At 36.7% G+C, this 13,941-nt stretch overlaps 1 protein-coding gene across 1 annotated transcript; it reads right to left on the reverse strand.

The window, feature by feature from the left end:
• Nucleotides 1-7,135: 7,135 nt before the first annotated feature.
• On the reverse strand, nt 7,136-12,373 carry LOC114657681 (cell adhesion molecule 1-like). The gene is made up of 4 exons (XM_051932264.1): nt 12,266-12,373; nt 8,913-9,215; nt 8,334-8,624; nt 7,136-7,775 (listed from the first exon to the last, which is right to left on the reverse strand). The coding sequence occupies exons 1-4, from the start codon at nt 12,369-12,371 to the stop codon at nt 7,429-7,431; spliced, it is 1,047 nt and encodes a 348-aa protein (XP_051788224.1). The 5' UTR covers nt 12,372-12,373; the 3' UTR covers nt 7,136-7,428.
• Between the last annotated feature and the right edge of the window lie 1,568 nt (nt 12,374-13,941).

A 13,941-nucleotide genomic window follows, 5' to 3' on the forward strand; every position in this document is an offset into this window, starting at 1 on the left:
TGATTGTGCAACCAGTCTTCTATGGTTGACTTGACATTTTTATTCTCGGCATAGCATGCCCATTAAAGTAGAGAAGCAGGTGGTAGTCACATAGGGTTTGACATAGAGAATAGTGAAGCTATAGCAATCTACAGTTCTGCAAAGCAGCCTTTGGAACCTGTACAGTATGTCATGAATCAGAAGAGGGGATAACCAAAATATTTCCTCACCACTTTTCTCTGACTCACTTCTGCAAATAACAAAACAATCTATTGTGATACTGACTAGTTATTCAGGCCTTTGGAGCCATGTAGTCAGTAAAGAGTATGGCCATAGCATCATGAAAAAATATTTACATAATATTTCCCATGCTGGCCACAACCTTAATTTTCTTTGATGTTAGAAAATCTCCAAGTTTCTATTGTTGTTTCTACTCTGCATCACAGTTGTGTGTCTTTATTTCTTCCCAAGTTGTAAAATTATTTATAAACTTATCCCAGTCCACATTCATTATATTTAGGTCCCCCTTGGAATATTAGATGCAGCTGTGATTCATCTGAAAAATCAATATTCCAGGTAAACAACATGCACAGACCTTGTTCACATTTAATTAATCATTAAGAACTGTTTCATCTGAGCCATAACACATGTCTATAGTGTCTAATTGTAATGTCACTTTTTATTTACCATTATGATTTGGTTCATAGTGGCAACGGTTTCTCTTGTTGCCAATATTCGTGGCAAGCTATTCCTTCTTAGGCCATCTTCAGTAGTTCTCCTTCCACAACAGAATTTTGAGGCATGTCACTTGAAAGTGGCATATCAAAGGAGCTGGTACTTGTACATATTGCCTTGGTGAGAATGAATCTTCAAAGGTGTATTGCTTTTTAGCATTAGAACATCAGTGATATCATGATATTTAATTGGCAGTTTTTGACATCCATATTCTCACACACGTGAGCCTGGTGAGTGTGGAGAAGAAGGGAAATATGGACACAACCTCTAAAAGGTCTCACATTTTTTTAGTGGACAGCAATGGACAACAATCCTTGATGGCACTTCAGCCCAAGTGATAGCCCTGATTTCAGGCCTCCAATGTAAAAGTATGTTATTGGCACACATTGGCAGAGGATTCCTCGAACCTGAGGAGAAATATAAACAAATCAAGTACTGTTTCTTAAAGCTTGTTATGTTTTTAGCTTTGCCAGATTGAATTAAATGGGTGCCCTAAAACTTTCATCTGTTATTTTCATTTCTCTTTTATAATACTGATGTGGTTCAGAATCAAGAAACGAAAATATGAGCCACAAATACTAGAAATTTGCAATTTCCATAATTTACCACGCAGAAACTAGACTTTGACAATGTTTAAAGTCAGCACTGTAGAATGTTAATTTTCAAAGAAGCTGATTCCTGCCATTCAAAAAATTGTTATTGCATTATTTTCCAAGATTATTGCATTATTTCACAATAATTACAGCATTATTTAGAGAAAAGCCAAGCAAAATGACACCTTTTATTATTATAAAAGCATTATTTAGCAGAAGAATTTGAGAATAAGCTTCTGTACTAAACTATATTACCATATTAAAATAAAATGTCACTTGTCTACAAGCTATGTGCGCACTTAACCTATCCCTCAATAGGTGTCACTGGAAGACTAATGCATGCACATGTACAATGTTACTGGCAGCAGCAAGCTATATCTCTGGAAAATAATACAATTGTTTTGTGAAATAATGCAATACTTATGGCAAAATAATGCAATGCTTTTGCAAAATAATGCAATATTTTTTGAATGGTAGTAATTTGCTTTCAGGTGGTTTTTCAGGTGATATATATATATATATATATATATATGTTGCATACTCTTTGCATTATTTGACAGTAAACTATGCAACATTCTATGATCTGCTTCTCACAACTGAGGGCACTGTGGCGGATGTTAGCAGACTTGCTGGCCAACCACAAGCGTTACCTGGTAGGTAACCACCCAAATAATCAGATTGTGACACAGACTACGAATGCCGTGAATACATATAATTTTTTTTAGTTGCTTTGTGGCTTATGATGTTGTTTCTGGTATGGTTTTGTGCTTTATATATTTTCAGATGAAGCCTGATTATTCTGCTTTGATTTTTAAAAAGCTTGAAGTATTGCTAAACAATGTGAACAATCATAAGTCAAGCATTAAAGAAAATTAATGCAGTTTACTTGAATGTGTTGACCACTACTGATTCACCAATACCAATACAATGAAACCGAAAAAGCATACACAAAAATAATATGAACTTAAAGCAATATTACAAATTAAGTACAATTACTACAGATACATGTATTGTGTAAATCTGAAAAAATAATCACATATTTTTCCTTAATCAGTTGCATTATATAGAGTTACCTGACACGAGTATTAGTTTTGCCTGTGTACTTTATCACAAAAACCATGAGCAAAACATAAATATACCAGTAATGGCGATAACATGCAGTGAATACACTTGACTTGAGCATTCCTAGTTCTTATCCTCTTTCTCTGTACGTTTAACATTCGTTTGCTCAGAGGTTGATGTGCTTGCTGCTTCCTGACCAGCTCTTCTTTACTCCACCCTAGTGGCCTGCTGCTTCTCTTCTTTCGTCGGAATCTTTTCACATTATAACTGATTAAGTCAGTGTTTGTGCTGCAATTACCTAGTACGTTTTACTTAATTTTTCACTTAAGCTGGCATTTAAGTCTTCAATCTGCCTCATGAATGATTTAAGATATGAAGAGGAAGGGGTAGTGACGGCAAAGGTGGTAGGAATGAGAACAGGGCCTGTACGCATGTGCAGCACGGCCGCGCTGCCGGTTGATTCTACAATAAAATAAAATAAAAATAAAATGAGGAATAAACTTGGAGGTCAATCATCACCCCAAAAAAGAACAGTAGACGTCACATAGTATATGTGTTCCAAATTTCAGGCCAATAGTTTGCGGTTTGCGAGCTACAGGTGATTTAAAATCCTGGACAGACAAACGGACAGCCACGGTAGCATATTATACAGTAAATAAAGATATAACAATGTTCAAACATTGATAATAATACTGCCAAAATATTACACAACTCTTAAAAGCAATAAATAAACTTACAAGCATTACTCTCAGAGGTTCAATGTAGGTTGATTAAATGAAACCGCATCACACTGTATAAAGGCAATACCTTCAAAGGCTCAGTATAGGAGGATAGAATGAGAGCATATTTAGAATGAAATAAGATTGTTAATAACGATTGTTAATGACGAAATAAGATTCCATCATTACAGAAAGCACCGCAAAGTCATGAAACTGATATTAATTGAGGTGGCACAGAGTCTGTGTAAGTGTCATGGTCATTTAAGGGATGAGGAAGGTTCAAGATTTGCTTGCATAATAAAACAAAACCCATTTTGAGCACCTGTGGTGCATAATGTCTCTTTTACACTGTTCATTCTTTTATCCCAAATGTGTACTGTTCCAGTTAATACAAGACACTTACTATTATACTAGTAATAGTACATTATGGGTTACTTAACCAATCAAAATTTTTTAAAATTTTTCTGAGCATAATATAGCCATACCTTTTTCACTTTAGATACAAACATACGAACATAAAGGCCATAATCTGAAGCACACTGGAAAGGGCAATGATAATCGAACAGATTACAAGTGAATGGTTGCCTGTGGAAAGAGAAAAAAATATATTAAATTGTATTCACTCATTTTTATATATTGCATGCCAGTGTTGTATATCCCAGATTGTTGTATATACTCACAAATTGAAACCCTGGGGACAAATAAAGTACTATCTAAATATGTCTGGGAAAACTAAAATACAAAATAACTATACTGAGTCATTTTCAAACTCGTTTAGTACAGAACAGGATTGTGGGGGTCTGCTAGAGCCTATCCCAGCTAGCGTACAGTGCAAGGCAAGAACAAATCCAGTCCATCACGGGGCAAACACACACACACCCCAACCACACACTAGGGACAATTTAGCCTAGACCCATTTTGCCAATTATTTTCCTAACCTGCATGTCTTTGGACTGTAGGAGGAAACTGGAACACCAGGAGGAAACCCACTAGAACATGGGAAGAACATGCAAACTCCATGCAGTAAGGACCCAGGAGGTGAATCTTGAAAATAACCACAGTACTGCACTGAAATATATGCATAGAAGTACTGTAAAGACTTTATTAGGTTCTAAAATCTTTCAGATGTTAATAAGTTGTAAGTATAGTGACATGGAAAGAGAGAAGAACACATTTTTAAAGCATATCTGAAAAAAATAAATTCTTATGACTAAGAAAAAGCCCAGTCAAAATGGTTATCTGTGCCCTCTTTTATTAGATAGATAGATACTGTAAATACTATAATAATCCCCAAGGGGAAATTCACAGTAATAATTAATATTCACAGTAATATTCAGTATTCTACAATTATTCTACACTGTAAAATGCAGCAAATGATTTTATGGACTCTTGTTACAAATACTTGGTGATTAGATTAAACACAAAGGTAGCAATGTGCAGTGCCATGAAGGGACAGTAAGAAAAGAAAGTAAATAGGGACAGTTTTGACACAGTTAATGATAATGAGTTCTATAATTGCTAAATATGAAATAAGACTGGCGCTATGCTATGCTAATAAAATAGGTCTTCATTTTTGATGTAATAAAGAAACTCATGGGGCAGTATAGTTGCCTAATAACTAAAAACCATGCTTCCATCCATTATCTCTTATATATATTTCTCTTCTGGTTCATCCTGCTTCCACTTCAAAACTGGTCCCGCCCACACGCAGCCTACACGGCATTTCTCGTTTCCTATTCGTCCTCTTCCATGTCATGCACTATACTAGCCTGCTGAGCATAATACATCCAACAAGTACTCGAGGTGCTGCCACAACGTTAAAGTAGCTTTACCACCTTTGCGGGAACCACCTGTGTTTTTACAACAGCTTCTTACACAGCAAACATCAGAAGCTAAAAATTATCGTGAACACATTCGAGAATGCAACTCTTCTCTAGTGTTTGCTTCCATGGGTGCACAGATAACTCAACCTCCTGGCCACGGACCATACTGTTTTAAAATACACGGGCAAATTTATCACTTCTACCTCTCCAGGATATGGACAGTTGTATGTTTTTGACACAGCGCAAGCTACTACAGTACGCTTACAAAATAAAGCAAACTCTGCATGCAGCGAAAATGTACTTCTCCAGCTAGATTTCATACTCAGAACCATCAACCCCTTCGCTAAATCATACAAACACATGCATGAAATCGCTCAGTCCAATCCAATAGCATCTGTACGAATGGTTTTCAAGGAAAACCCTAGACAGGATTTACGATGATACAATGCCCCAACATGTCACACTGATGCTGCGGCGATTTTTGTCGGAGAAGATGGCGAAACGCCTGCCGAAAGGGACATTTGCATCTATCCCATAGGCAACTCCTGTAAACAGATTTCCACGCTAAATATGAATTGCGATCCCATGGTTTACTCACTTTTATTCCCTTATGGAGACATTGGCTGGCACAAAGATTTACAACATGTTCCCGATAAAAGAACCGCCAAGCGAATAAGGCTTACTCAATGCCAATTTTATGCGTACAGATTAGCAATGAGGAATACATTTAGTATTTTGCACACCAGCGGCAAATTATTCCAACAGTACATCGTAGATGCGTATATTAAAACAGAGGGCGCGCGTCTCAACTATCTCAGATTACATCAACAAGATCTGCGCGTGGAACTATTAGACGCACTGCAAGCAAACGCTGAAAATAACTACGTACGTGTAGGTAAAATGATCATTTTACCGTCCACAAGATACATGCAACAAAACTATCAGGATGCCATGGTCATAGTACGTAAATTCGGAAAGCCTGATTTATTTATCACTTTCACGTGTAATCCTGCTTGGCCGGAAATTCTACATGCACACTGCGCCTTTCAAGAAGTATTTATTTCTTCTTGATTTCTGAATTCCTTTCTCACCGTTTTCCGTTCCTATTCTTACACCGCTTTATGCTACGGCGGACGTCGGCTAGTTTTAATTAATCTGGCTATTTTAGGAATAGATGTTTCCTATACATATCTCTGGTTATAATGTGTATAAGTAATACAATATTTATAAATGGTTACTAACCCTCCTCTATTCTGTTTCTCTTCTCGTATCTGGATGTGGTGCTTGGTGCCACTGCCCTACTCCCAGGTGGGTCGTCAGTCTATGAAAAAGTCATGTTGTATAAAGGAACATTGGAATCACTGGATGGAAATTTTCTCTCATTAAATTGGACAGCCAAGCACAGACTTCACTATAGAGTGCCCAGGAGAGGGTAGGCAGGTAGTGGGCCAAGAACTTCACTCTGATTATGTCTGACTTTGTTTTTGACTTTCTTTTTTACAATTTTAACTTCTTCCATTGTCAACTGGTTGTAGATCATCAATTAATTAATGAACAGATATTGTTGGTTGCCATTTATGTTTAATCTATTTCTTCTTTATTCTCTGTGTGTTTTAGCAAATCTCTATTTTTATATGTACTAGTTTTGTATTTAGTAATTAGTATAATGTTGTTCACAGTGCTATGTTTCTGCACACAGACAACAGCGCAGTATAAAAATAACTTGTAATTGTAATTACAAATGTATAATATAGATAAAGGACTGATATAGAAACACATTGAACAGTAAGGGTTACAGAGCTAAGCCCTCTGAAAGAATCATGGTATCAAAGACCATTGGAGATTTATGAGATTATACAGCAGGAAACTTTTATTTGGTAGATTAAAGAAAAGTTAGTCCAGAACAGTGCTATTGATAAGTAAAGATATTTTTGAAGTTTCTCTAGAGATTAACATTTCTCTGAAATCTTGCTAGTGTTCTTTGTAAATTACAAGATATTACCTTAAGGCTGTATTGTTCTGTAAAGTAATCCAAAGAGAAAAGAAAGCAACAGTAACCATACATGACATACAATAATGGACCACACAATGAAATAACTTTAATGGGCAGTGTCCTGCCACTCCATCATGAATCCACAATCCTGATTTGGATTGAGGATTGAAACTGTTAATATGATTTTAGAAGAATTTCCCTTGAGTCTGTATTTAATGTATTCAACTACACTTGCAACTTTACTGGCTTCTTTTTATACTTTAATTTTTTTCCAATATACCTCAGTAAATATGTTGATACCATAAGGGATATACAGAAACTACAGTATGTCTTGGCATATCACCAAACAATATGAATATGTAAAAGAAGTTAACCGAAACCAGAATGCCATAGGCTCATGTTACTGATGCACTCTGCTGTCCTGAACATATTGAAAAAAGTACAAAATAAAAATGGGATATCCATACCAGCATCAGTATGTGCTTAATTTGAATATCTCTATCCACTAACAATTCTTAATTGTTTCAAATTCTCTGAAAAATGAATAATTTATCTGTACCTTCAACTGCCCGTATGTAGATAGTCACATTAATTGTGCCATAACTGTTGTTTGCGACACATCTGTAGAAGCCTTCATTCTCTTTTGTCATGTGTTCTATGACCAAAATATGTCCATCACTTCCCACATGAGACTTGGTAGAGTTTATATAGCCTTCTTTTTCATGAAACCACATAACTGAAGGCTCAGGATTACCATTGGCTGAGCACAACAACACAGTGTGGGAGTGTTTGGGAATCTCCAAGGATTTCCATGAGTTATTTAGATTGCCAAACCTTTGTAAAGATGTCACATTCAGAGTCTGAGGTCCATCTAAAAAAAAAAGGACATCAAATTTTACCTTAATAAATAAGGTAACCCTTAGGTACAACAGATGTTTTGGAATGACTGAAACTGCTGGTTCTCTGTTTATATTGTTCATTTAAATGATTGATTTCTCATGCAATGGATTCAGTACGTTTTCAGACCTCTTCACTTTCTGCATGTTTTAATTTTTTCATTAAAGGTTACTGAATGTAGATTATTTGTGCAAAAATGGCTTATTTAACCACTTAAAATGAAATCTACATCACAATAAAGTGTGCAGAAAGTGAAGGGGTCTGAACACTTTCTGAATCCACTGCACTTAAACTGTAGTGCCATGGCTGACATAACATATATGAGCCTTCTGGTGGCAGATTTTATATGTTATCCACTATTGGGTGAATTCAGAAATATTTTACCTGATTTAACAGAACTGGGACATTACACAAACAGGTAGAAATGGAACTTTCAGTTCACACTTCTCCTAGAGTCATGTAATATTAGTACACAAAAAGATAATAAATTAATGATTAGTAATATGAAAAATAAGAGTAATTTTAAACTTACATTTGACATCTAATAATTTTTTCTGCATGATGCTCCTTTTAAACAGTGGGTGAGAGGCCTGACACCAATAGGCAGTCCTGTGGTCATTTATACTTGGAGTGAAGCTGTATACACTTTGCATTTCACTAAGGCTTGTGAAAATCGGTATGCTTGTGAGCTCACGTGGTTCAGTCCTGAACCAATCAAATGTGATATTGGGTAGATGCTTTCCTCGGACAAGGCAAGTAAGATTGGACGGTGTGCCTTCGACTAGAGGCTTGGCTTCTCGTATTTCCAAAGACGAGGGCTCAGCTAAAATATGAGAAATGTATATTCGGGAAGATTTCATTTAAAGTATAATTTTAAACATATAGATGTTTAGAAAATTTGTTAGGAAAAAGTACAGTTTAAACCATAGACCTAAACAAATAATGCATGCTTATTTTTACACTCATGTTGGAGCAAATTTATTCTACATTAGGACGGATATTTTAAATTCTGACAATGTAAAATAAATGTTACTTTTTATCAAATCACAAAATACATTATCTAAGGAAATGTATTTGATGTTAACAAAAAAATAAACTTAAAGTACTGTACCATAGATTATAAGCTTGGTTCCTGATCCTTCACCTTCAAAAGAAATATTTTCACCTGGTATTTTCACTTGACATCTATAAACATTTTCATCATCCAATGTGGTATTGACAATAATACTTTTGGATTCACAGGTCCTTATTTGCCCCACTGATATGCATGTTATATTTGCATATTCTTTCCTCTTTGATGCTTGGAAACTCCCATATGCTTTACCAGGACATGAGCAGTTAAAATAACAAAGCAGTACAGCTGCTGTTCCAAGTTCCACATAAACGTGAGTGGGTTGAATTACTGGTATGTCAACTAGCAAAGATGAGAAAAAATATATATTGTAGCTTCAGAAACAATCTGCATATTTTATAAGTGCATTTAATTTCAAAATGAAGATAGCATTTTATTTCATAAACAGTAACCAAACCAGGGTGATTTCTTGTCTTGTATCTAATGCTGCCAGGGAGGAATCCAGCATATTGTAACCCTAAAACTGATTTTTGCTGATTTAACAAATTGATGGCTTAATGATATTATTTAAATGAATATTTAACCTTACAGCTGCTGCCAGCACCGTGAGGATTTTATTTTTTTACTATTTCTCCAGTTCCTTCAATACCATCCAGCCATCCCTGTTAAAGGAGGAGTTCAGGGATATGCAAGCGGATGAGCCTACAGTGTCCAGGATAATCTGTTGGGCAGATTTACATCTGTAAGGGTCAAAAACGATGTCTCTGATATGGATGTGAGCAACACTGGGGCACCAAAGGATCAGTCCTGCCTCTTTAAATCTTCGCCCTTTTAACAGACAGCCGGCAGCTCAACCCAGCCAAGATGCCCCTGAAATGGAAGGATGGGGGAAGGCAGCTTTTCTAGGACACTGACTCCCCCAAGACGCTAGATGGCAGCTTCCCTGGACTGTAGCGGTGCCCCGGATTCCCGCAGGGCACTATGGGACATGTAGTTTAATACCACAGCCCTGCTAGGTACCGTGGGTGTCGCAAGGGGACACTGCAAGAGAAACTGGAGAGTTATGTCCCACCCATAGCCTGGAAATATTTCTGGACTTTCGTCCCCATGACTTGGTAGTACTTCTGGGCTATGGGTGAGACATGAACATTCAAGTTCTCCATCTGATCCGGAAGTGCTGGCAAGTCACATGGACAGAAGCACTTCCGGGTCAGGCACTATTTAAAGGATGGTTGGGAACCCAGCAAGCAAGCCAGAGTCAGGTGGAGGTGGACAAAGCTTGCTGGGAGGTGTGAAGGAGATAGAGAAACAGAACTGTGTTTATTGTTATTGTATTTACTTGTATTAGTTGTGGCTGTGGTTCTTCAAGGGCACTGTTTAAGAAGAAGAAGAGAATTAAAATACTTCTTGGTACTTTTACCTGGTGTCCTGAGCATCTATCTTTTGGGTTTAAAGGGGTACCACTGCCACCTAGCGTCCACACCCTATATACATCAAATTATATGCATAACACCAGGTCATGTCACTTGTGGAAAGTATCTGATTATTCTGCTCTAGTGGGGTGTATTGACAAGGGAAAGTGAAACAGAGGAGATGAGTCAGGTGGAGAACTTTGAGAACTGTTTGTAAGTCAACATCAACAAAACCAACCAACTTCTGCTGTTTTCAAAGAGCCTCTATGTCCAGTCAGTATCCAGGGAGTAGATGAGGAGGTTGTGCACTGCTACAAGTACTTGGGGGTCTGCATCAGTGACAGGCTGGACTGATCTAGTAACAGAGAGGAACAATATAAAAAGAGGCAGAGCAACCTCTTTTTTCTTAGTAGACCACATTCCGTTACTGTGGGTAGTGACATCTTGTATATGTTCTATAAATCAGTGGAGGCCAGTACAGTTTTCTAGGCTGTGGTGTGCTGGGCTGATAACATCACTTTAGGAGAGGCCCTCCAAATCAACACACTAATTGAATGGGCAGACTCAGTTTTGGAAAGCAGTCTTGACTGGTTGGAGTTTGCAGCAAAGGAGAGAATAAAGACCAAACTGATGCCAGTTATGAACAATACTGCATGCCCTGTCTCTGACACAGTAGCATTAAGAACTTTCAACCAAAGAATTATTCAGCAGATGCATGTCAAGTAACACTACTGGGGCTCCTTTATACTTACAGCAATAAACATTTACAATGCCTCTATGTGACTGCTCTTTTATCTTTAGCAAAGTAATTTACTTATTTATTTTTCCATCATCCCATTGTTATGCTTAGTCCAATTCAGGTTTGTTGGGTACTAAACGTTAGCCCGGCAACACTGGATGAAAGTCAGAACCCATCTTTATATCGGAAGCCAGTTCATCACCGGAAAGACTCGCTCATACATCCAGACTCACTCCCTTCTGGCCAGTGAATGCACGTTTGTGTGTTCAATACATGTCTTTAGTTTATAGAAGGAAAGTGGAAAATCAGGAGTAAACCTAATATGAGCATGCAAGAAGGTGCAGACTCCATACAGAGAGCAACCTGACTATATTTAATCCAGGACTCCATAACAGTGAAGCAGATGCACTAACCACTCTGGCTTTGTTAACATTTTCATTAACACTATTTATTTGTATCAGATCATTTTTAATATTTGAAGTGGAAAATAAATAATACAATAATCATAAAAAAATCTTTGGGTTAACAAGTAAAACTTAACATTTCTAAATATTTATTTTTCAGCATGGAATTACTGTCAAGAACATGATGCCATCATGAGTCATTTAGTTCTATTGTTGAAAGTGTTATTGTTATTTAAATCATTTTTATTTTTATATCTTCATTGTGTCACCTTTTTTTTAGCTCTTTTTATGTGGGCACTGCCACTGTATGAGTTGCTTGCACAAGCAAAATCATATTATTTATAGCAATACCCACACTGCTAGTCACATGATGCATATTTCCTAACATTGTTCAGTTTAGGTTTCAACATTAAAATGTCAGCACATTTCATGAATAAAATTTGGAGGTACAGTTAGTAGTTTATCCAGTCTTTGGATTGAAAAATCTAAAACCATCAATGACTAGTTTAGACAGGAAAGGGATAACAATTGCATTTTAGTCTTCTGTTCTCTTTATAACCTTGATTATTGGTTTAGCAATTTTTTGGTATAATTTAACTTTAACAGACCCCTGTTAAGCAAATGACTATTCCTTTATTCCCTTCTATGAAAGGCTGTCATTTCCAGTTTCAAAAAGTTAGACCTTTTAGGACCTTTTGGACATTAATTTCTTTTACTCAAAGAAATCAGAACAAGTATCATACATATGCATTACACCCCTTTTGCAGCTATATGCTGACATGGACTTTTTCCAGTTCTTTTGTTTAATTTTTATATTATTTAACACATGTTTCATACCTGCATCAGTTGTACATTTGCTAAAGAAAAGTGACAGCATCATTTTAGTTATCACAGAAAAACTGCACCTTGCAGGTCTGAACTGCGTACCAGGAGCTAAGGACATCAGTTCTGTGGGAGAGAGATATGCCAGTCAAATGCTGCATCAATATACTGATAGATTGTGCTCCACGATCACCACTTATGTACCCACACTCACAGTCACACCCATATCTCAGTCAGCATTCTTACACCCATCCATTGAAGTTCATGATTGCTGGCAACTATCCCAGAAGATTCTGGAGCAAGGTGGGAACCAAATCTGGACAGGATGCCAATCAATTGCAAGGCATAATCACACCCATATCACATATCTACATTCACTCATTCTAAGTCGATTTAGATTCACAGTAAATGTGTTACTCGCATTTTGCTTGAAGGATAAGTTCAGCATTTCTCAAGTTCAAGTTATTTCTTCATAATGATGGTATATATTAATTAACCAAAAGAAACTATGTTTTAAAACAAAGCATTTTTAACAATTTTCTTAAATCCCTAGCCTGATACTGCACTTTACAATGAAGGTGAAGGGTCCTGGGGTTCAAAACATGAAAACAAAACCCCTAAACTTGCAGAATACATTCATTTTTCAATCTAAAACTGAAATATTTTTTTGATGTGTGTCTTGAGATTGCACATATATTGCAATACAGCATACCAATGTCATTTTTGTAAAGAAAAAAGCAAAAAGCAAAGGATTTAGCCATTTTAAAAGAAGTCTGTGTGTTTCACTTAACTACTCATATATTTTTCATCATGAGTAATCATCCCCATGTTTTGTAAGTGACATTAATGAATGCTGCTACCCAGAAGAGAATTTCTGTCTCTGTTCTACAGACAACTAGATAATAATCACTAAAAAAGCCACATGGTCACTCACAGTCTTTACGCAATTGATATAATTCACTTCGTAGCACATCTAGAGTTAACTTTTTTACTAATTGACAAGTGTTACTAACACATTTCTGGTATTCAGTGTTAAAACAGGTAATCTTCCACAGTTATACACACTGACTGATTCTAATCAATCTGTCAATTCACGGAGAGAACTTGCAAACACCCATTTAGACCCTGGTGCTGTGAGGCAGGAATGTCTGCACTACCACTCTGCCTATCTTAAAACATCTGTACTAAATTCACAAAGCTTTAACCTGATTATAGCTAAATTTATGTCTATAACATCTGTGCAGTTCTTGACACGTGATTGCATGCTATGCGCATGCTCATCCTCTCTCTCAATAGATGTCACGAGACTCCCAAAACACATACATACACAATGATAATAGCAACAGCAGGCAATATCTTTGTAGTGTTGGGAATAAGCTTCCATATGATTCAGTACTAGGGGTGTGCCTACAGGAAATGTCAAAACTCTGTCCATGATGGAAACTGCAAGCAGACAAGCAAATATGAAACATATCCTTACCTGAAGTAAATAGTACCAAGAATCAGGGATAAAATGTATTACTTCCTGTTTACTTTTCTTGCCGCATTATGTGACTTTTTCAGCTATTTTCAGTGATAGTCTTCATTTTTATAATCTTAGCAAGTCAGGGCAGTTGGCTTCTCCTGTGTAACTGGTCCAGGAATGTGACATGCCCAGCAACTCATTCCAAATAATCTGCAACACTGAAATG

This window comes from Erpetoichthys calabaricus, chromosome 9, assembly GCF_900747795.2.
Source record: "Erpetoichthys calabaricus chromosome 9, fErpCal1.3, whole genome shotgun sequence".
Taxonomy (NCBI): Eukaryota; Metazoa; Chordata; class Cladistia; order Polypteriformes; family Polypteridae; genus Erpetoichthys; species Erpetoichthys calabaricus.